The sequence below is a fragment of the Cynocephalus volans genome, chromosome 3 (assembly GCF_027409185.1).
Source record: "Cynocephalus volans isolate mCynVol1 chromosome 3, mCynVol1.pri, whole genome shotgun sequence".
Lineage (NCBI taxonomy): Eukaryota > Metazoa > Chordata > Mammalia > Dermoptera > Cynocephalidae > Cynocephalus > Cynocephalus volans.
Window position 1 is genome coordinate 81,126,639 of NC_084462.1, and position 25,174 is coordinate 81,151,812.

At 39.4% G+C, this 25,174-nt stretch overlaps 1 protein-coding gene across 2 annotated transcripts in view; it reads left to right on the forward strand.

Annotated features, from left to right (window-relative positions):
* ALDH1A2 (aldehyde dehydrogenase 1 family member A2) overlaps positions 1-25,174 on the forward strand; it is a 91,210-nt gene that overhangs the window by 62,669 nt on the left and 3,367 nt on the right. For both annotated transcript variants that reach the window (XM_063090491.1, XM_063090492.1), the window contains 5 exons: positions 16,988-17,090; positions 17,578-17,762; positions 19,166-19,330; positions 20,356-20,513; positions 20,853-20,927. In XM_063090491.1, coding sequence (XP_062946561.1) covers positions 16,988-17,090; positions 17,578-17,762; positions 19,166-19,330; positions 20,356-20,513; positions 20,853-20,927 — 686 coding nt within the window. The remainder of the gene's footprint in view (positions 1-16,987; positions 17,091-17,577; positions 17,763-19,165; positions 19,331-20,355; positions 20,514-20,852; positions 20,928-25,174) is intronic.

A 25,174-nucleotide genomic window follows, 5' to 3' on the forward strand; every position in this document is an offset into this window, starting at 1 on the left:
CTCATGGAGCCTACCCTATGCATTCCCAGCTCAGCATTCAGCCAAAGACTCAAAGGAACCCAGACAGATTTCTGAACCTCGTTCTCTCTTTCTGGCACTCAGCCCTTAACATTTTAGCCACTCCAGCCTCTATGGGTGCTGATCTATGTTTTATCAACTCAGTGTGACCATCACGTTGGCTTTCGTCTCCCTAGCTCATACTGCAATTTTTTGGCAAAAAGGGCTTCCCTTGTTTTTCCTGTCTCTAGAGTCACAGTTCCATACTGCCTGATGTCCAGTGTTTGAAGAAAGCAATTTCATATACTTTTCCAGTTGTTTGCAGTGGTAAGTCAAGTTCAGTGTCAGTTACTCCATTGTGACTAGAAGCAAAAGTCTCTTTGGCACCTTTTGGTTAATTTTGATATTTTTCTTTGATTTTCTCTCTTTAGGTTTCATGCAGATTACCCTCATCGTCATAGTTTATCATTGCCTAAAATTGGGTATATTATAGTCAATGAGATTACAACTTTTATTTACTTCAGTCTATATAACTAAAGTTAAGAGTACAACCCTAAGGACATTTGGATTCAGAAAAGCCCTTAGTTGATTTGGTATAGAATATTCAAGATGTACTTAGTCTCGTAAATAAATTCTCTTTAATCTTTTGGGTGAGCTGGTTTGCTTATCAGTTTAGTTTTGATTTTATAAGCTTTAGTTTCAGAAGATGGCTGTTTCTGGTCATATGTGCAGATTTTGGGAGAAGGCATTCTCTTTAAAGTCTATTCCTTAGGCATTCTCCCCAGTACCTCAAGTAGTATCTGATATATAGTGAGCATGCATTATAAATGTTTAATCTCATGTGTAATCTCAGAGCTAGAAGGTGATATATCAATGGAACACTTCTCTTCTTTAAAATGCTACCATAAGTGTAGGGTTTACTATGTTTTACTTTGTAGCTAGCTACATAATTATAGACCAGCCACTTAGTTCTATACAAAATTGCCTTAATAATGGTCAGTATACCTGTTTCTCAGGGTCTCAAGAATCAAATACAAGATGAGTTTGGGAAATTGTAAGCAGTAAACAAATATTAGTTTGTAATATTACATAGGCATCTCAGGAATGGAGAAATCTCTAGAGGTTGGGTAGTCTGTCAGGGCTTCAAGAGAAACAGACTGGATATAGGTCTTGTAGGATATAGATAAGTAGAGTGAATTGGGAAGAAGGAGCAGTACTGGTCAACAACTAGAAGCAGGAGAATTCAAAAAGTCTTAGTGGAGTAGAGTGGGGATTAGGAAGGGATTGGGAAGAAAGGTTGGGAGACAGATGAACTAGAAAATTATATGTGCAAATAAAGTCATTGGAAAGGATTCTGCATTAAAGAATTGGGGCTAAAATGTAGAAGATCTTCCAGACAAAGGCATCACAAGAAAACTATACACCATTATCCCCTATGAATATACATGCAAAAATCCTCAACAAAATACTAGCAAACAGAATTCAGCAATGTATAAAAAGAATTGTACATCATAACCAAATGGAATACATCCCAGGATGCAAGATTATTTTATTACCCCCCAAAATCAATGTAATATTCCATATTAATAGGATAAAGGATAAATACCATATGATCATCTCAATAGACATAGAAAAAGCATTTGACAAAATCTAACACCACATAGAAACTTGTAAACAAATGTTCATACAAGCATTATTTTTAATTGCCAAAAAGAGGAAACAACCCAATTTCCATCAAATGATGAGTTGATAAACAAAATGCGGTATATCCATACAATGGAATATTATTCAGCCATAAAAAAAAATGAAGTATTGATATGAGCTACAACATGAATGAACCTTGAAAACATTATGCTAAGTGACAGAAGCTGCTTACTAAAAGCCACATATTGTATGATTCTATTTATATGAAATGTTCAGATTAGGCAAAAAGTAGATTAGTGGTTGCCAGGGGCTGGGGAGTGACTGCTAATGGATTTGAAGTTTATTTGGGAGATGATGAAATGTCTTAGAATTAAGTAGTAGTAATGGTTGTGATGGTTGCACAGCTCTGTTAATGTACTGAAAACCACTGAATTGTACACATAAAAAGGGTGGATTTTATGGAATGTGAATTATATCTCAATAAAGCTGTTAAAATTGATGATTTTTTAAAAAGTGTTTAAGGATTTAAATTTTAGATATTAGTTGCCAACACTGATTGAGCACTACTTTGTGCCTGGTCCCTGCTAAGTGTTTTGCACACATTATTTCACTACATCTTTACAACTGTAGGAGGTACATGGGTAAGCAAAGTGTGGCTGGGAGGGGTTAAATTTCCTGACCATGGTCAGATGCTAGTAAGTTGCAAGGCTGAGAGTCCTACTCATAGTCTGTCCTCCACGTAAGGGTGCTGCTCTGCCTCTCTGGCTGAGGGGCTGTGTGCCATCCAATGCGGGGAGGATGCCATGAAAATCAGAAGTGTTATATCGAAGTGGGCTCTTAGGAAGGATATCTTCTCAATGGAACATGTTTTGTTGAAAGAATCGTCAGAAGTATGTAATTCTGAAAGGTCGTTGACAGGTTCTAACTCAGTTTGTTACCCTTTTTTCTAAAATTCGCTTTTAAAATTGCATCCTTAGCCTCTTTAAATCTCATTTGATACATTACAGGGCTTCCACCTGACATCATTTGACATAGGACTCAAAGCTTTCCTCCCCAGTTAACTCAAGTCAGTTCACAAACATTTACTGAGGACTTACTGTCAAACACTATGCTAGACCTTGGAGATACAGAGATGAGATCTTGTTTGGTTCAGTCTAGCCCAAGCGATATTCTGTGAATATCTAACTATTACAGTGTGCTGAGTATGGGAACATGGAGGAAAAGAAGAAAAATTCTGCACCATTTTACTTAAAATTTTTCTGATTTTAAGGATGCTTTCTAAGATCAAAACCAGAACTAAAATTTTCTTGTTTGACATGGTTTTTAAATGTATCTGTACATCTAGGAGAAGTATTATTAGTTCAAGATATTTACATTTGAATGAAAAGCTACTTTATTCAAAAATAACAATACTTTAAGAGAAAGATAATTGTATATCTTAATTCCACAATTCTTAATATTTACAACTGGGAAGAATTTGGTCTGTCTTCCTTTTCTCTTTTCACTGATCTCTTGGGGAAAATGAAATTGTGGTGGTATGGGAACCAAAGTACAAAAAGAACTTGGAAGAAAGGAATGCCAGCTTTGGGGACCCTTGTGAGTAATGTGTTGCTTGCCATTGGCAGATAATCAACAAATGGTGGTATCATTCAATTCTCAAAATCATTTCCCATGCCAGAGATTAAGGAACAGTACTTTCAAAAAGCTTGACACATTTTGCTGGAAGGTAGGATTGGAGATTAGTTTTCACTGTTCTCTCTCAGTAGCAAATACGGTTTTTGGTTTTTGGCATTCCAGCAGTTCTACTTTTAACAGGCATTTGAACACCAGAGCTGCAGATTTTATACTAATTCAGTGTCTGTCCTTATAAGTATTTTTAATAGAATGTGAAAAGCCTTGTAGAGATGGGTGAAAAAGAAAAACACAACCCAGCCCTAAGCACCTAAATCATACCAGATGCGACATGTTGAGGAATTAGTATGTGTCTGATTTCCTAGGGTTCTCAACACTTGGTAGGATAGGCCAACACTGTTCACAACATAATGACTGCTAAATATGTAACTTCAGTGTTCTAATGAAAGTAGCTAATATTTAAGGAACACCAAAGTGTGTAAGATATAAAATACTAGGTTTTCCTCTACAGCTATTTCCCATAAATAATCTTTCTGCTCCTCAGATTATATTACTCTTAACTGCATGTAGGCCAAGTTCATTTCCATCTACAAAACTATGCCAGTGGCTTATCATAAGTCAAGATAATTCCTGAGCTGAATAGTTAATGATCAATCTGATCAACTTAATGATCAACAAAGACTGCCTCATAGAATTTCACATTAGCTTAGGAAGTTTTGAGCTTTAATGTAGTTCAGCTTAAGTTAATTTATCTTCCTCCTTTATTTAGAGTCTCTTCAAAGAAAATGAAGCACTTTGCTAAATTGAATGCTTCAAAGAATGCTGCATCACAACACTATACTTTGCCTTTCTCTCACAGAACTACAGGAAGTCATTATTGTTTCAGTAAGAAGTTCCAAACAGTCTTCAAATCATACTAAAAGCAATTAAGATTAAGTATGTCACAATGATATCGGAAAACTAGACTTAATTTAAGCATCTATTATGGTTGTATGGATTTGTTCACACTACACGTTATTATCTAATCTTTCCAGGACTCAGATTTCCTGTCTGTAGATTTGAGATGATCGTACCTACTTCATGGATTGTGAGGATGAAATAAGCTGGTATATATCAAGTGTTTAGTGCAGGGCCTGGTTCTCCATAAAGTATCAATAAATATTAACTGTCATTGTTTGCTGCTTATTTTTAAGTGAAGTTTATAGAAGAATTTATGCTTGGGGAAGTGTAGTATAATAGAAGGGGCACTGTATTCAACAAGCCATGGATCAAATCCCAGCTCTTCTGCTGTGTGACCTTTGACAAATTATTTCATCTCTCTGGTCTTTGAATTTTTTCATCTATTAAGAGAGCCTATGAATAATTCCCCTCAGGCTTATTTGTGGATTGAGATAATGTGTTTGAAAGTTCCAATTGTATTGCCTGACATATTTTAAGAACTCAGTAAATGTTAATTGAATCTGAAACTTCCATTTGCAAATAATATGTCTGTCAGAAACTAATTCTTGCTCCCCTTAGGCAGCCTTTACTCTCATTTTGTTTATTTTGTGGCTTTTATAAATATTTCTGAAATATTTTAGTCTTCTAATAAGTATTTTGTGTGTGTGTGTTTGCTCTTCTATTTCACTTTTTGGAAGATCATCTGGGTGCTTGCTTGGATAAACTGCTTTTGAATCCTTTTTCTTTTTAGGTGGAATAGTGTGCTAGATTTAGAGCGTAGTGCTGGAAGAGGATGCTTGGGACCTATTATGGACCTCGCTCACGATTCCTTGATGTGGCCTCAAGTGGGGGCCACTCCTTCAACTTGAGTTTTCCAGAGCTGAATTGTGGCATAGGGAGAAATTTCTTCACAGAAAAATGTAATGTAGTTAATGTTTCTTAGTAGTTGTTCGAGGACCACTTCACTTACAGTGGTGGGGGTGGGGTACTTGTTAAAGTGTGGATTCCTGAGCACCACCTAAGATCTTATAAATTAGAACTTTGGGAAATGGGTCCAGGAATTCTCATTTTAATAAGCTTTTCTAGTGATTCTTAATGTTCATTGATGTTCAAGACTTGCTATTTATACAGCATTTGAATGGTTGGGTCATACTCCAGAATGTGTTCCCATGTTCCAAGGCCCATTTAAGAAAAAAAACTCTACAGGTCTGAGTTCATTAATCTTTGCTATAATAAAACATTTTTGTAAACTGAAAGGTACCACTCACATTGTCTGCTATGTCTATGGTTTCATTCAAGCAATTATATCTCTCCTAGGCACCTTAAGGGCAAAAAATGATTTCAAAATCAGTTTAGCAAAGCAGGGACATGGTCCAAAGCATTCTGTGTGCCCATGAATCTTTCACTGAACAAACAAAGAAATGAAAATTTTGGGTTGGAGTGTGGTGCTGATAACACCAAGGTCAAGGTCAAAGGATCCCCTTACAGGCCAATGCAAAAAAAAAAAAAAAAAATTGCCAGTATTGTATTAAAAGTTTGCAAACATTTCTAAAAGTTCATACATATACAAAACTAAACAGTATAGGTGTTATGATAAAATATCTGACTGAAGGTGGGGGAAGTAATTGGCATGTGAGCAGAGTTCTACTTTGATTATATTTCTCCGAAAGAAGCTGTAACTCATACAGTGCAGCTGTAAGGTAGTAGACTTATTCCATAAGCTACACCTCATAAACAAGTAACATGGCTACTCCTATGCCACTTTTCAATCTGTTTGTAGTTAATTACATTTTCCCTTATTCCTGTTCTTCATACACTAGAGCAGCCCTTGAGCCCAGAAAGACACTGAGGAGCTTTCTAGCTGCAGAAGAGAAATGACTTTGACAGTCTTAGAACTAAGATTCCGCTTTCATTCAGTAAGCATTTTGCCTGTGTGCCAAGCATTGGTGTATAAAGATGCCCTTAAGTCGCTCCATATTTTATGAATGAGTGAGCCAAGTCTCACCCAGCATACAGAGCACAGAGTTGATTGTTGGTAAAATCACCCAATTTCTTCATGAACTTATTCTTCCATCTGTTCTCTAGTTCTTCTGTGCTCCAACCCTGTTCCCCAATTTTGTAGGGTTAGCACAGTTCCAGTGCCATCTCACCATGCAATTATGCCCCAGAACCATTAGGTCCCCTCTGGGCAGGTTGTTCAAGGGAGTCCAGATGATCAGCTGATGAATTAGTAGGAAATTTTACCCTCCAGGTGTAGTTGGTCAGATTTTCTTCTCAAGCAGTTTTTGTTGATTTAGCCCTTATCTGCTTAAAGCAGTATTCCTTAGAGAAGGTCCAAGGTTCGTATGAGTCATAACTACTGTATTGCTTTCTGAACATGGAAATTAACCACCATTTCCCATTCCAGCTCCCTTCTCCATAAGACCATCAGTATAAAAGTTTTTCACCTGTAGTTAAACAATCTAATTGATCCATTTAATTTTTTATTTACCAATACAAAAGTAATCAAATGATTGAAACAACACATATTTCATTTAGGAGATTTCCTTTAAATAGCTCACTTATCATTTTTAACCTCTCTTTTGAGCTCTAGACTTCTAATTGCAGAGTGGCCATCTCTACCTGGACATCCGTTACCTACTAGATAAAGTTCAGTTCCTTAGGGTAACAGATACACTGATTTGTGACCTGGCCCCTGCTTTTCTCTCACCCCCATCTCCTGCACCTGCCATGCACAGTAGCCTTACCAGACAATGTGCTAACCCCTAAATGTGACATCCCTTTCACAGTTCTGTGACTTTGCACATGCCATTTGTTTTCCCTGATATGAACTCTCTTCCCTATCTACCCAGGAAGTCCTCAGTTCAATGATTTGTTCTACCTTCTGTGTAGATAAATGAGAATGGATCAACTTCTATAATAAGTATGATGCTTTATTCTTTTTTAGATTTATAGTCTCAAATGTTGCCTCCTTTTCGTTCCAATCATCATCATTTATTTTATTGGCCTCTGATCTGTTCTTCGTTTTCACCACCTTTTGCTTTCCCTAATTTTTTTTTCTCTTCACTTATTCTGTCTCTTTCAGGCTCTATTTATTTTAAAATTTAACTAATTATTCCGAATGCATTTGACTTTAATTAAAACAATTAAATCATATTTTAAGTAAGGTAGATTCAATATAATTTCCCTGCCAATAGTCCACAAAACACAACAAAGAAATATATGGCATATTTTCTCTAATAAAGTAACATTTTTATTGTTTAATGTATCTTTATTAACAGCTTTATTGAGGTATAATTGATATACTACAGATCTCACATATTTAAAGTGTACCACTTGATAAGTCTTGACATATGTACCCATTCACCTGTGAAACCATCAACACAGTTCATAATGAATACCGCCATCATTCTCAGAAGTTTCCTAGTGCCCCTTTACAATCTCTCTCCCATCTGCCCCTCCACCCTCTCCTCCACATTCCCTGATCTGCTTTCTGGCACTGTAGATTATTTGCATGTTCTAGAATTTTATAAAAACAGAAGCATAAAGTATATACTCTTTTGTCTGGCTACTGTTACTCAGCACAATTATTTTGAGACCCATCCATATTACTGTGTATAGCAATAATTCATTCCTTTTTATTGCTAAGTAGTATTCCATTTTATGTATATATTACAATTTGTTTATCCATTCAGCTGTTGATGGACATCTAACTGCATAGTGGCCATTCTACTTTTGGGACTACTACAAATAAAAGCTTCTATGGCCATTTGTGTACAAATCTTTGTATGGCTGTATATGTCCTTTTCTCTTGGATAAATAACTAGAAATGGAATGGCTGGATCATATGGTAGGTTATGAAATTACTAAACTGTTTTCCAAAGTGGTTGTTCCATTTTACATTCCTACCAACAATGTATAAGACTTCCAACTCCTCCACATCCTTGCCAACATTTCGTAGGGTCAGTCTTTTTAATTTTAGCTATTCAAATAGGTATAAAGTGTTATTTCAATGTTGTTTTAATTTCCAGCTCTCTATTGTTGAGGGTCTTTTCATTTGCATATTTGCCACTGTGTATCTTCTTTGGTGAAGTGTCTTTAAATCTTAGGCCATTTGGGACCAGGGTTGTTCATTTTCTTATTGCTGAATTTTGAAAGTTCTTTGCATATTCTGGCACAAGTCCTTTGTGCTTTGCAAATATTTTCTTCCACCCTTTTCTTTTCATTCACTTAACATCTTTTGAAGAACAGAAGTTCTTAATTTTGATGATGTCCAGTTTACTAATATTTTCTTTTAAGCATCAGGCTTTTGGTGTCATATTTAAGAAGTCTTTGTCTAACTTAAGACCACAAAGATTTTCTCCTGTTTCCTTCTAAAAATTTTATAGTTTTGTGTTATACATTTAGGCCTATGATCTATTTTGAGTCAATTTTTCTGTATGTTGTGAGGTAAAGATCGAAATTCTTTTTTTTCTATATGGATGACAATAGTTTTAGTACCATTTCTTGAAATGACTGTCCATCTCCATTGAATTACCTTTGTGCCTTTTTGAAGCATCAATTGTCCATATTTATGTGAGTATATTTCTAGACACTTCTGTTTTGCTGATCTATGTGTCCGTCACTTCACCCAATACCACACTATTTTGATTACTGTAGCTTTATAATTATCTAGGAAATTCTTTATCTTCACAGAAATAACATTAACAACTAAATATGTAATCTTTAAGAATGGGATATTCAATGAGGAACTGAGAGAGGGGGAGCGAGAGAGAGAAGAGAATTTGGGAAAGAAAATGGAGTGGAAGGCGGCCCTGTGAAGTGTTTTACTGTTAAGAATACTCACAACAGTTAGGTAGCTTATTGCAGTGTACATAGAGCAGGTTTCAGCTAAATTTTTCTGATGGAGTCTACATTTGATACATCTTTCTTATAGAGATGCACACATGCATTTGGAGAGGAACCAGTTCTCAGGCTTCTGGGGCATCTCCCAATTTCTTCTTTAGAATAATATCATTGGAAGACACTAGAAGACCGTTTGTTTAGAATATGAAAGCTACCTTGTGATTATCCACATTAATAATGGTGGGTGGGGAATTTTCACAGGAGAATCAAATGACCAAGTAAACCCCAAACCCCTTTTCAGTTTGTAGTTATTTACTTCTTCATCCATCTCTCCTTTCCTAACTTTGTAGGCTACTTGGGAAATTATATAGATTCTTCCAGAGTGAACATGTCACTTAAGTATGGATTTGAGCATGGCTTCTGTTATGATTACCTGAGGGAGATGGGACCTATTAGTACATCACAAAATGTATGCAGTAGTCAGAAACAAGAAGCTTATTTGAAGTGGCTCCTTTCCATTTTACTTTAATAAAAGGCCTTTAAGAAGCAAACAACTCTGATAAAAGCTAGGATTAATTTCCTTATGCAGCTAAGTACAAAAACAACACATGTAAATATTTAATAAGTGAATATTAAAGGGCTTTTATAAACACAAGTCAATAAACTCAAAAAGTACAGGAAAACAGTTTGCATTTTGCTTGGTATCGTGTTTTCTTTATTCAGTTAGATTAACAAACCATGATTTCATCATTAGTCAACAAGACAGTAGAGAGATCATCAAAGCAAACTACATGAGAGTCCAGATTGATTCGTGCCAAACAAATGTTTGTAGCTAACAGCTGTATTATCACTCATTCTGATTTACGCAGCTGGGGATCTCCTTTCATTTCCTAAGTGAGATGAATGTCATGTTGCATGATGCAGACATCATCTCTGAGCTTGAGTAATGAATCGGGCCAGCTCTCTCCTCTGTTTAGCCTCACCCCTCTTTGTAGGTGGGGAAGTTGCCTGTTACAGTTTTAGTTATTTTTTAAAACCTTTTTCTAAGGTTGTGTGAGTCCAGTGAATCAGCATTTAAATAAAAAAATACCAGTTTGATGTAACAAAACCTTTGGACGTACAGATTTTAAATTATTAGTTCAATTCCTCATTTTTTTTTAATACTTAAAACTTGAGTACTGAACAATAAGAAAAAGTATGCTATAGTCTCTACCTGCTGGATGACATTCCATTTTTTACTCTCTAACTATGCTAAATCAAAGATTCTGCAGTAGGTCTCTCTCCTCAGAGCTCGGGCTGAGTATAAACAGGTCCTATAATGTCCATCCCTTGAGCTAACCTAGTTAGTGGAACATATAGTACCCTTGGCTTGAGTGTTCCAGGCTTCTTCCTATCAGAGCAGACCAAAAAGTCAAAACCTTTATTGTTTTATTTATCTGAATGAAATAGAAAGAGAGAGTCTTATGTAACAAAAGTATGCCTAAGTGTACAGGGCAGGTAATCTAGAATATGGAAGTCACAGATAGTATGTTTAATTTTCAGAATCCTACTCATAGCAGAGAGGACCTAATCCTCAGGAGAAGGTCTAGAGAAGAGGAGGGACCACGGAAAGAAGCTGTGGTGGGAGGAAGAGAGCCCAAGGCTGGGTGTAGGCATTCTGGGTCTAGTCCTGGCTTTGCCACTCAGTGGGTGCCTGTCAGCAAGACATTTCTTGACCTGACAGGCACTCAATTCTTGTTTTTTCCAGTTATAAAATAGGGCAATAATTCTTACCTCCCAAGATTGTCATGAAGATTAAATAAAATGATGTTTTTGAAAACGTAGCACAGATTAGGTGCTCAATCAACAGTAACATTCAGCTATTGAAGAATAGAACCAATGATGAAAGGTTAAAGAGACAAGTATGAGAGAAAATGCCTTTAAACATTTTTTAATCCCATGGTTCTTGACCCTAGAAGCACATTAGAGTGTTCTTGGGCACTTTTGAAAAATACCTATGCCTGTTTGCTCCATTCCAGACTAAGATGATCAGACTCTCTGGAGATAGTGTCCAGACTTACAAAAAGATTTTTAAGTGCCTTGGGAATATCGTTGTGCAGCCAGTGTTGGAACCATGGAGCCATTCATGTGTTAGACATAAGAAGATTAAAGCCAAAGATGAGTAAGAGGAAAACTCCAGATCCTCCCGGTAGTTGTGGCAAAACTAAGCCTTGGCCATGGTTCTCCTGTGTTCTCTCATCTATTTCCCTAAGATCTGATCTGATCTGATCTTATTTCCAGAGATCTCAAGAGTAGTTGTCATATTCTGGCTTATTGACTCAGCAAATGTTATTGAAAGTCATCTGTGGGTGTCAGTGGATAGAGTGCCTCCACTGACAAATTCAGTCTAGTGGGGGAGACTGCTGTGAAGCAAGCACAAAGCAAGAATTATGTACAAAGCACTGGTAGGATCAGAGCAGAAAGAAGACTAAACCCTGTGAGGAGGGTAGGGAGGGAAAGTTAACTTCTCAGAGGAGGTAGCAGAGGGATAGGTCTGGAAAAATCAGTTTATCAAGTAAGCAAGGGGAGAAAAGACACTTCAGGCAGCTAATACAAAGACACAGAGGCATGTTCCAGGAAGGGCAAATGGTTTTGTGTGGCTGGAGTGATGGATGTGTGGTGGTGGGCACAGTAGGAAAGAAGGCTAGAAATGTAGATAGGAGTTATATTGGTTTTTATAAGCTGAATTTCGCTGATGAAATTTTGAAATTGCTGTTACCATTTAATTTAAAGGAACTGCTTAGATGCCTTGGCCCTGTTACTTTCTATTGGGAATCTGAACAGATTTAACTTGACCTGTTATTTCTGGATATTTCTGAGAGACAAGAAATACCCTAACTCACATATTTTTGGTATTTCTGTTTCCATCACAGTTGGAACCAGGAGGTATAGCAATGAAAATTAAGAAAGGAGAGGAGGGAAGAAGCCTAGAGTCAATCCATTTGGGGTTTAAGAAATGAGAGTATATTGCAGAAAGCAGGCATCTTCAACCAGTTTACTGAGATCTTGAGTAGAGATTTATTTTTCTCTTTTAAAAAACGTGTCATATCTTTGAGAAGAAATACACACTAATATGTGCAATTAACTAATTAATAAATGAAATATCTCTGAGAAGGAACTCAACCTAATATGAATAATTAACTAATTAATAAAAAGAAAAAACTTACTCAACTTTAGAAACTCTTTTCAGGGAGCAACTGCCTTGAATAAAGAGGGCATGAGAAAAAGACTTTTGTGTTCTTTTTTGTCCTGTATAACAAATTATTTTCCTTGCAAAGTGCCAAATTGCATTCCCCTACACGGCTATATTACCACGAACATGATTTTGGTACATAGTGGCTGTTCCAGGGATACTCCTGATATCAATCTTGAAGTCTATTCAAACAAGGATGGGAGTCAGAGTTGATCTGTGCCAACATTCCTGCTGAGAATTAGCCCAGTTTCATTATGTATGGGGGAGCCCCCAGTTCACTGTCCTGCCTGTTTGGGGTACAGAGATACAGCTGAGAGGCTCTGCAGGAAGTAAAAAGTTAAAAAACCATATGATAGGAATACTATCACTTGCTCTTTCTTAATGGGCTCTGTGTGGGGAACTAAAAAGGGTCAGGTTTTTCTACCATTCAGTGCAGCAGCGGTGCTCTTGTGAAAAGCTACTTCTGCCCCATAAGGCAGTAAAAACACAGAGGAATTGCTGGCAGACTCTCAGAATGTGCAGGGCCCCTCGGAGTCCTATCTGTCTTTTTTAGCTCCTCCATTTAACTGGAGTACTAAGGAACAGATTTGCTGCTTCGCCTGTGCCTTCATTCTGCAGATGAAGAAACTGAGAGCCAAGGGGAACTGAAGAGGCTTTTCCTCCACTATGAGTTCGTGAGGAACCAAAGCAGAGTTTGTACTACATAGGTCTTCTGATTCCTATGGGCCAAACTGTAACCCATAAACCTAAATATGATTATAATTAGCCAGGGTGTCAGCGGTGGGGTGGGAGGTACATTGTGAAATCTTTTGTGATTAGAAAGAAAGATGATGATGAACTCAGAATTTGGTCTCTGTGCCTTATCAAACTGTATGTTTACCTGTTTTACCTTACAGATTGCCTGTTTCGTCAGAATAGGGCTTGGCTTCATGAAATTCATTCCTGCCGACTTAAGTACTTAGAAGGCCTGTGCGTGCTTGCAGCCTCCTTCATCTCACCATGCACTCCCACCTTCTGGTCCTGTCAGAAGGGGTTAAGTGTGACCAGTGGAGCACATGTCCCTGAGGACCCTTACTTACACTTTCCCATCTAAGAAGAGTTGGGCAATCCCAGGCCTTTATTTCATGTCTGTAGTTAATTCTTTCTTAGACTTTTCAATCCTATAGATTTTGGCTTTGGAGAACTTTGTATGGGATTTGTATAAGTAATATTTTAGCTTGGTATGCATAGGACCTACTATATTTTGTAAGCAGACCTGAGCCAGTTCTCTCTGAACTCTTTTTTTAAAACATATTACTTTTTCCTATTAAGAATCCCCTGCTTTGGAGTTACATCTGTTTTTTCTGTTACCTCTTCCCCCCTCATGGTAATGATAATGAGGAGTGTTTTCCATTTGGGGTCACTTAACCTCGCTCCACTCACAGGGAGAATTCATGAGTGATAATATATTTTCCAAAGAGAGTTTGACCTGAAAACTGTATCACAGGAAGGCATATAATGCCTGGTCACATAATTAATGAAGGTTGTTGCATCCTAGCCCAATTCTACGGATAAGGACCAGAATGGTTTGACCCTGGGTTATAACAAAGTACTGCAGAACTATAATTAGTCTGCTCAGATCTAACATTAAATTAGACCCAGGTTTTTTTTTTCTAAGTGCACTATAAACCACACTTATTGTGCACCTGCTAGGTTTACAAAGGAGTCCTTTTACTTGTGAGTTGCTTGTCAGTAAGGGACTTTGCTTGGCACATAGTAGGAGAACTATGAATATGTGTTGAATGAAGGAGAAGGGTGAAAACTGGACGTTTTAGGAGCGTCCTGTCCTGACGCCACTCCAGATGGAAGTGGTTTGCCCGTGGCCCAACATATCCAGTTCTTTCTTGAGGCTGGTCTGCAAGTTGAGCTTCTTCGAAAGATGAAGAGGAAAAGTGTTATTCATTTGCGATTTACCTTGAAGCGTTTAACACAAATTTGATTTCTAAGGAAAGGCTAGCAAAGCCTTGATGCAGGAAAAATTATTCTCAGGCATTCTTCTCTGATGACCATAGACCAAGTGAGACTTTAGTATAGTTACTGTAGCCATGAAAGTAATCACTGGACAACACTCCTAGTGGCAAAAACTATCAACCCGTAGAGTGGTCTGATGATTGTCAGAAAGCAGGGCTAAAAGAAATGTGATGCCAGCTGGACCGGCACTCTCTTTACTGACCCCAAATATTTATTCAGCATCTTACTATGTGTAAAACCCATGATTTTTCCTTGCTTTTGCTTGTTTCTTCAATGTAAATATGAAGACAGAATATAGATTTTTTAACTGAAGATCTGTGAACTTTATTTGTTTCTACAAGAGGTGATATTTCTACTCACTTTGAAATCAGTTTGGAGTGCAGGGATAAGATTCTGCTGGTGTGTAGCACACAGCAGGTGCTCAGTAAATCTAGAAAGCAGAAAGAAGAACAGAATGCTGTGAGGCAGTTAGGAAAGGAGAGGGAGTGACCACAGGCTTGGGTCCTGGAGTCAGCCTGCATAGAGTCCAGCAGGTTCTGCCATTAACCAGCTAGGTAATCTGGTAACTTCTAATTCTTAAATTTGTTCATTTTTAAATGAGAGAACATCTTTGCCTGAGATTTGAGCCTTTACTGAGCCCAAGTCCTCCTCAGGAGTTTACCTGGAGGTAGAAGAGACACACACTGATTGCCCCTTCCCTACCCTTATCAATCTTGTTGGTGCGCCAAAGTCTGCCCATGAATCTTTAGGGCCAGATGCTAGCATTTCCTAACACCTTGGTAAGTAACATTTTTCTGCAAAATAAGGAACTCTAACTCTACCTCTTTCAGAGTCATCACTCCCTCCCACCCCCAAGGTTAGTGTCCTCAGAATGAGGGTATGTTTACTAAAATTTTTTATAATGAGGCAAAGTTATATTGAAAACTCAAAAGCATGTAATCCAGCTAATGACTAATATTGGAGACTGGGAGGTGAATGGGGGAGTCAGACAACTTACCCATTGCTTTCCTGAAGCAATGAATATGCATAGCCAGCTTTGGAAATCTGGAGAAGACCTGCTTGGGAAGGTCTAGCAGTATTTCTCCTTACCATCACCTCTTTTTCTCTCCATTGGGCATGAAAGAAGAGGGGCACCTGGTTTCTCACACCTGCTCATGCTTGGCACATGCACGTGCTCACTGTGGGCCAGCCTGGCTTCTAAGTGCGGTATGTGTTAAATCACTTAATCCTTAGGACAGCTCAATTCTGAGGTACATACTATTTTTATCCCCATTTACAGAGGAGGAAACCAGGGCTCAGAGAAATTAAATAAATTTCCCAAGGCCAAATAGTTGGGAAGCGATAGGACCAGTAAAAAATCTGGGCAGTATGGCTCCAGAGTCTTTTCTCTTAACCACTACTCTCCAGTGGCTGAGAAGTAATTAGTTCCACTGGAGGATCTCAACAAGAGGCTGGAGGAGTCCAACATAAATTTAGCATTTCTCTTCTCCAGTCTTTTTAAATGTTTAATTTTCAAATAGAATCTAGGCACAGATAACATTTTCCATCGCAACTAGACCAAATTGCCAATCTGGGCTCTATGGTAGTTCATTGTTTCCCGTAAAGTGACCTCTGCGGCACCCTTTTACAGGTCCAGTTCTCTGAGATGGAGTTTGGCATGCAGGATATTTATTAGGGATCCCCGCTCAAGGGGAGTAGTCACAAAGGAAGCTGAACTGTAAGGCAGGCCTGGCACAGCCTGGGCCAGCCACATGGGGCGTGGTAGAGCATGTACGGTCTCTCACAGCTGTCCTGTGATGGGCCGAAAGGGCAGGGCTTTATACCCCTGCCACCATCAGTGGGTGGATATGGGCCACATGGAGGAGGGCATCCCCTTGGGCAATGGACCCTTTTTAGATGAGGCAGACCCTGAAGGATCTGATGGTTCCAGCTCTCTCCTGCCAGCACCTCCCACCACTGAGGAAATGAGTTCTTCCTTGAGTGGGGGCTCTAGGTGGTGCAGCCCTGTTCCCATTTGACACTTTTGATTTTATTGCAAATATAAGTCTACTCAATGGCAAATGCTTTCTCCAAACTCAGCCTCTTGCTTGCTTGGATTCTAGATAAATAGGTATTTACAATATTGCACTAGTACAGACAGATCCTCAGCTATCTGGAATCCTTTTACCATAGCCCTAGGCAGAGGCAAAGTTTAATATCAATAGTTTCTTTGGGCCATGTGATAAAAATCATACCTGATATTTTTTAGAGATACATGAATAATTTGTTTTACTCTCATCATGTCTTTCAAACAGAGCAGTTGGCTTTTTTCTGGAGGCCAGAGTCCAATGCTAAAAGCCACAATGCAGTGATGGAAATCTCCAGTCACATTTTGTTTGTCAGTTGTCTTAAGAGAAATCTTTCAGTGATTAAGATTCCAGATTTAATTCCCTTTTTCTTCCTTCTTCCATTATGAAACTAAAGCAATCTTCCATATCTCTTCAGCATGAACATTAAACGGCATTCCAACTGATTTATATCTTGTCCACCCAAGTTTACCACAAGAACTGTCCCTTTGTCATTCAATGGGCTAGTTTGCTTTTTAGGACCAGTTACTGCTGCATCCCATTGTTGCCCAGAGCTGGCTTTGGCCACTGTCTGTCTCAGATGCAGGGTGTGCATAATCTCTCTCCATTTCTTTTCTTCCAGGTTGGAAAGCTTATTCAAGAAGCAGCTGGAAGAAGTAACTTGAAGAGAGTAACTCTGGAACTTGGAGGGAAAAGTCCTAATATTATTTTTGCTGATGCTGATTGTAAGCCCTCCCCTGCCCCCATCCCCAATCTCATACATGTCCCAGCACACTTCCGTGTCTCCACTTTTGATAGCATACTAAGAGAAAAATCTTTGAAGCTAAGGGCAATCAAGAAGATCTCCTTCTGAAGAGAAAATAGTTCAATATTAGGGAAAGAGCACTTGTCAATTGACAACTGAACAGAGTTCGTTTTCTAGACACTAAGGAACCATTTTGACTCTATGGTGTTCTAGGATAGGGTAGAAGAGGTGAAGGCTTGGTCAGTGGTGCATAGTGGAAAGAGCAATGTTCTAAGCCTCCAAACACCCTAAGTATAGTCTGCCTAGATTCAACAAACCTAAAATTCTCAAATATGCCTAGTTAGCTGATAGATCATTAAAAATATATCCTACTTCACTGGGCTTTGGAGAGAGGAGGGAGGTGGTTCCATAGACAGGCTCCTCCAAAGGCAAAGCAGTGTGGAGACCATAGCTCTTTCCTCTTGTAGTGGACTACGCCGTGGAGCAGGCTCACCAAGGTGTGTTCTTCAACCAAGGCCAGTGCTGCACCGCAGGGTCTCGCATCTTTGTGGAGGAGTCCATCTATGAGGAGTTTGTGAGAAGAAGCGTTGAGCGGGCCAAGAGACGCATTGTGGGGAGTCCCTTTGACCCTAGCACTGAGCAGGGTCCTCAGGTAGAAAAATCATAGATATCCCTTTTGTTTATGTAGTCCCTGGCTGGCACACAAACTGGACACTCTAATGGGATTGAACAGAGCAACAGCTACCCTTTTCTGCTGCCTCCTTACTCTTCTATCTCATCTTCATGGCTGGAAATGTAGCCAGTGAGGGATTGTTTGTTTCTTATACCTCTCTTTCCCTTTCAAAATTCTATCTCTGAAAAGCCATGCTATTGGGGTTGCCTTAAGGGTATTTTGAACTTTGGGGGTAAATTTGAATCTCTCAGCTCTAAAGAAATTGCTGGGCATGACATAATGGATCTTGACACTAGAACCCAGTCCCAGTCCTTTTAACCACTGAACTGTAAGACATCCCCACAGATACCCCAATCAACAAGGGTGGTTATCTCTACTTCCCAGAGCCATTTTTCCTTTCCCCAGATGCCAGGTCTGGAGAGATTACTTGTAGCTTGTGAATGTGTAGGAAATGAAGGGCTGGCTTATTTTTCCTTTGCTGTATGTTTTTTTCTTCCTCTAAGTGCTCCACACACTGTGGTGGGGTGGGGAGGGCCACAAAAATCCCTCCTGAGTGGCCAGGCTGCAGTCTTTAGCTCTGCAGGTTCACCATAATCATCAAGGCATATTTCCAAATGGAATTCTGGTTTTAATCTATAGACAGGGTCTGAGAATTTTTAGAGGTATATCTGGACCAGCTCTCATCTGGGTCACTAGAGCATGGGGTTTTCTGGTAAGGGACAACATCTCTTCGGTTTTGGGACTATTTGCGAGAAAACTGATGCTCTAGCTAAGGAATTCAAATCATCATGTGGATGTAGATTTTTTATATTATTTACCATAATAATTGAATGATAACTTCGTCAGGTTTAGGGGGGCAAAACTGACCTTATTTTTTGAACTAAGAACCTAACCCTCACTCTTTACGCTTAATTAATTCCTCTAAAGTTGTGATAGGAATTTCTTTAAAAATAAATCTCAACAGGATTTAGTGTATAGCTGTGTTGACTTATCTACTGTTTTCATCTTTTTAATATCAGTACAACCCGCTAAATTACTCATTTGGTTATAGAAGTCAATTTTTCCTCATATAAACAATTAATAATAAATTAGCCAGGGTCTCCATCATTTTGAAACATTTTCTATATCTTCAACTGGTAGTTCTGATTGGGCAGTATCATTAGAGCAGTGCCTTTGTTGGAACCCTCCATATATTAGGTTGAACTGTACAAAACTGCAATTTTTTTGGTAGGTCAACATTGGTAAATAACAGCAGTTTCATATGATTTGATTGGATATAATGAAACTTTTAAAAAATCATAAATGAGAGATTCTCGAGAACACATTTATTTCCATTTTCATAGAAGGTTTTACCTGGAGTCATTAGGTAATTTCTCTTGTAGATTGATAAGAAACAGTACAACAAGATCCTGGAGCTCATCCAGAGTGGTGTGGCCGAGGGCGCCAAGCTGGAATGTGGAGGCAAAGGACTGGGCCGAAAGGGGTTTTTCATTGAGCCCACAGTGTTCTCCAACGTCACTGATGACATGCGTATTGCCAAGGAGGAGGTATCAAATACAGTGTTCCTACAAAAGCCATACCTTTCTTGGGATGGCTTCCAGAGCATTTCTAGTGGATGATATTAGAGTTTTAGCTCTTTATATTTTATGTACAAGGTACTTCAAAAAGCTCACAAAAAATGGAATTAAATATGATAATATGAATCTTTCCATGAACTTTTTGAAGACCCCTTGTACAGTTGATCCTTGAATAGCACAGGTTTGAACTTTGTGGGTCCACCTACATGTGGATTTTTTTAAACCGATAGCTATTGAAAACACAGTATTCACAGTTCCATATTCACAACATGGAACCCATGTATTTGGAGGGCCAACTTTTCATGTATGTGGGTTCTTCAGGGCCAACTATGAGACTTGAGTATCTGCAGATTTTGGTATATGTGGGGGGGGGTCTTAGAATCAATCCCCCACAAATACTAAGGAATAGCTTGTACATTAATTTTGCAATGGCAATAAATATAACTGAAAATCCTAAAAAGGCAAGCAAGTTAGACGGAGGCCAGGTGACATGCTATATGATTGTGATTATTATTATTATTAGCCAAAAGAACAGTCATAATAGCCGATCATGGTCTCAGTAATACACTGGCAACAGTTCAGTTCCTCTAAATGTTCACTAGGCTGTTAACTAGGAAAGAGAAAACATCCAAGCATTCTCATGGCTATGCAGGAGAAGGGACCAGGAGCAGGCCAGCCAGCAACCCAGAGCTGTAGTTCTCAATTCTGAAGCAGTGTTTCTGGGAACATGGGGAATGCCACTTCCTCTTCTGTACCTGAAAAACATACCCCTAGTACCCACAGTGGAATTAAGTGATGACGGGGGGATGGGGGGTGGGGGCATTAAACAAACTCTAAATTTAGTCTCATATAATCTTATTCTGGGAAAGTTTAGGATATTTTGTGCTGCTAAAGTGTCATTTAAATAATCAATGCTGAGTAAACTTGCTTTGAAATGTGAAAGCAGACGAAGGAATAGCAAAACAGCCATGTTGAATCAAACTACTTTGTTGCAGATCTTTGGCCCCGTTCAGGAAATTCTGAGGTTTAAGACTATGGATGAAGTTATCGAAAGAGCCAATAACTCGGACTTTGGACTCGTAGCAGCTGTCTTTACTAATGACATCAACAAGGCCCTCACAGTGTCTTCTGCAATGCAAGCTGGGACTGTTTGGTAAGATCAGAGCCAGTCTCATCGTTCACATTCCACTCACATAACACATTCCACTGGTGGTAGAGAGGCCTTATAACTCAGGAGCCAGTGTGAAATAAACACGTATCCTCTGGAAGGATGGAGAAGATCAAAGGCAACCAGACTTCACCCTGAGAAAGGACACACCCCTTACTGGCTAGGTCACGAAATCAAAGTAAATTTTAAATTACTATTTTTTAATCTGGACCAGAAGGAATCAGAAAATAAAACTTTAAAAAAACCATATCACACCAGTTGGGTTATTTCTGTGCAGGTAGAATTCACACTACTAACTCACAATATTATGTTTTCTTCTTTCAGGATCAATTGTTACAATGCCTTAAATGCCCAGAGCCCCTTTGGGGGATTCAAGATGTCTGGAAATGGGAGAGAAATGTAAGTGTCAAAGTTGTTGATGCCTGCAGAGAAATAGGGATTGCAAACATCAGCACAGAGGAATACTCACCAAATAGTTTAATTCTCTTACCCTCATCAACTCATTACACAAACATTTTGTTGAGCATGTACTACATAAGCAATGTACTACACATTACAAAGATGAATGAGACAGTTCCCTTACCCTAGTCAGAAAAGAGAAAGATTAATGTACCACTTATTCCATGTAAGAAGGGGTATTATAGAAGTGAGTCAAACATCTTGTAAGTACAAAGAAAAAATCAATTAATTTTGCCTGGTGGGGTCAGAGAAGACGTCACAGAAGAAATAACATTTCATTTTTTAGTAGCAGGCATTCCAGGCTGAGGAAATAGCAGAAACAAGGGCATGAAGGCAAACAAATATAAAACACAGAACGGAGCAGAGATTGGTGTGCTTAAAGTGAAGGTTGCCGATGACCAGCCCTAGGGCCACATCTGGCCAGTGGAAGTGTTTTGTTTTGCCTTCATGGTGTTTGAAAATTTTTAACTGACATTCAAAAGATGAGGAGGCTTTACGTAAGGTCTAGATTTCTTGGTAATTTTCGTTCATAACAGAATTGCTGAAGCTGTGAACTCTGCAGTTTGCCATCTTCTCCACCACTGCTCTTGCTCCCGAGGACTGGACATGGGTTGTCATTTATTGCACATCCAACCCAGTTCACTCACTCATGTCATCTGCTCAGCCCCTATAGGTTCTCTGAGTTTAGAAGCACAGGGTTAGGGCATAGGATCAATGGAGGGGACTTGGTGAAGATACAAGTGGAAAAGTTGGTTTAAACCACATCGTGAAAGATATTAAAGGAAATTCTTTAGGAACTGAGGAGATACCAGAGTTTGTAAGGCCAAGCTTCCCGGCTTATAGAGGATATCTTGGCAGAGACTAGAGGAGGAAGACCTGTGTGAAGGATTTTAAAGTAACAATAATAGGTATAATCTTAGTCAGTTCGGGGTGCTATAACAAAATGCCTTAGACTGGGTAATTTATAAACAATAGAAATTTATTGATTATAGTTCTGGAGTCTGAGAAGTCCAAGATCAAGGTGTCAGCAGATCTGGTGCCTGGTGAGGACCCATTCCTCATAGATGGCACCTTCTGTGTCCTCACATGCTGGGAAGGGCAAGGGAGCTCACTCAAGCCTCTTTATGAGGACACTTATCTCACTTATGAGGGTGAAGCCCCCGTGACTTAATCACTTCCCAAATGCCCCACCTCCATACTATTGCATTGGGCATTAGGTTCCAATATATGAGTTGAGGGGAGGGAGGAGTGGGACACAGTTAACATTCATAGCGTTTGTCATTAATTAAATGCCTGCAGTTTATCTGGCTGTGTGCTAACTTCTTTCCTAATATTAACTCATCTGGTTTTCACAATGATTCTATGCATTAGATATAATTATTTTTACACTACAGATGGCCCAGATAAGGAACTAAGGGTTAGGAGGGTTAGGTAAGTTAACTAAGGTTGACTTGCCCAAGTCACACAGCCAGCCAGTAAGTGGCAGAGCTAAGATTTGGACTTAGGTCTCAGTGGCTCTGAATGAATACTTCCATGATATCCAGCCAAGGAGGCATCGGGGCCAGCCAGGCACAAGGGCTCTTCAGGAACAAGAGCACAGCTGGACAGAGTCCTCCTGAGATGCTAAAGACCTGGAAAATAGGACTGTAGCTGACGTAAACTAGACTTAGGAGGGATTTTACTTGCAGGCTTCAGCATAAATGGATTTTTTGAGTGACATTCAGCTCAGGCATCCAGGGTCTTCCGTGCTGACATGCACCCCCATCTAGAAAATAAACCACTTTCCACCATTTTGAAAGGAGCTGATCCATATTTTCTAAATCCTGTGACTCACAACAGAAAACATGCTCCCTGTCCATTCCCTCTGCCATTACCGAATGCATATTTTTTTGAATAAATGTTTATTAGTTCACAGTCAGTCTACTACCAAGTATTGATAATAAACTATTACAAAGCACTGTGCTTGGTCTGTGGGGGAAGATGCAGGTCATTAAGGCACGTAAAATGTTGTTGGATAAATGAAATATATAACATGGAAAGAATCAGAAGAATCCTAGTAAAGACTGTAAAGTGATAGAAGAGTTCAGGGGGAGATCATTGTGAGCTAGAGAAGCCTGGGAAACCTTTAGATATGATCTAGTAGGATTTAAATTGGCTTTTCAAGGAGAGGAACACTTGGGTAAATGAAGAAAGGGGAATATTTTTTTCTAGGTTGGAGGGCAGGCAAGGTAGCAGTGGAGGGAGTGAGCAAAGGCAGTGTGGGAAGACAAGTATGGTGTTTGGGCAGCATGGTGTGCCCCTAGGACCAGAACAGAGGACTTACATGCTTCAGATAGTTTTGTTGGTAATTTTGAGCCCCTAATCATTAAACCATATGGTGAATATAGCTTTGTGGCTAAGAGCAGTTTCTAGAATCACACTGCTCAGATTTGAATGCTCCTTCTACCACGTATTACCTGTGCAACCTTGGACAAATTACTTGATCTCACTAAGTCTCAATTTCCTTGTCTATAAAATGGGAATAATTATAACCCTCAGAGGGTTGTTCTGAGGATTAAGCGTTATGATTAAGTATGCAGAGTATCCAACAGAGTGTCTGGCAAGCATTCAGAAAATGTTAGCTGCTGTCATCGTTATTGATCAAGTAGATGAGTGTTATACAGGTGAGCCTTCTCTTTCTTAACAAACTTACTATTTTGGAAGTGTGGCAGAAGTTTTTCTAAGTTCCAGCTGGTATTACCAACTTATGTTCTGTCTCTGGTAATGCCAGGGAGAAACTGTTCGTGCTTGGAACCTTTGCTTCTGGCCTCCAGTACCCCTCACTTGCTTCACAGCTAGAATCTGTATCCCATTCATTTAGTTATTAGTATTCCTTTAGCTTTTAGAAAGTCTGCATGCACTGCAGGTATCTCTTTTTCACTTGCATGTGGCCTTAACTTTCTGCTTCCACTTTTCAAGATGCATTTGCTTGTTGTTTCATTTCCTGCCTCTGTGTCCTGTGCTCTCCTGGTGTCTGAAATGTTGGGGCAGTCACTGGCTCTGGGAATGCTGCTCTCATTGACTCTTTTGTTACAGATCATTAACAGGGTGAATCACCAGCATAAAACTTGTAATAAATGATTGCTGGTTGATGGAACCTAATCCCAGTCTAGCCCTGGACCCTCATCATGGGCAGGCCTCCTGCCAGGTTTCAGGCTGTGACATTATCCAGGTCCAGTCTGTTGCCATCAGAAATGTTCCCCTTGCCTAGAAAGACGGTCCAGGCGACAGTTTGGCTATGTCAGAGCCACACGCAACGGTGGCCTAAGAGACTAAAGAATAGCTTCTCTCCACTTGTCTCGAAGGCACTATAATGATTTGGCCTTCCCAGTGCAGTTAAAAAATAATTAGGAAATGGTGCTCTTTGATGAGACCCACTTCATCTTGTCTAAATTACGTGGTTCTTTGTCTCTACTTATCCCCAAAACATGTTTTTTCTTCCTTTAATGACCCAGAGTGGTACGACACGCTTTAAATAAAAGGACGTGCTCTGTCCTGGTCCCCAACTCTTCTATCTCTTTTGATTCATCCCCAGAGACTCTATTTAAGCCTCCATCTGTACAGAATTGTTTATCTCAGGGCCTACAAACTCCGTGCAGGAGTCCCTGACACCTCCCTGCCCACCTCTAAGAGGAGCAGAGAAGGGAAATAGCACTTCCAGAAACAAGCTCCATGGAGGGCTGAGCAAGCCTGGGGGTTGTCCCCACAGAGAGATGCACTCTACAGGTATGTGATGGGCTGGCCTCTAATTCCCAGGTGCAGAGGCTTTTCTCCGAAGAGTTTCTCTCAGTTCTTCCTATCCAGCTAATTTCCTCTATTTCACTCCTCCCAGCCTTTTTCTTACCTCCTCACTTAAGCTCCCTCTGAGATGAGGGGTGGTAAAGCACAAGCTATAAAATATGTCACAAACTGAGGGGATGAAAAGAAAACTGTGAGCATCAGCATTTTAAAAACTAAGGACACACGCTTTGAGAATGGGGAGCATAATTAGGATCCTGTACATCAGGCTTCTGAAGGTGGGGTTGGGGGGACGGCACACATGCACACACATGCACATGCACAGAAAGAAGTCACCTGCAGGCTGTGTGATGGGGTTGCTAAGCACGCCTATCTGGGGACACGCTCTCAGAGATTCTGATTTAGTAGAT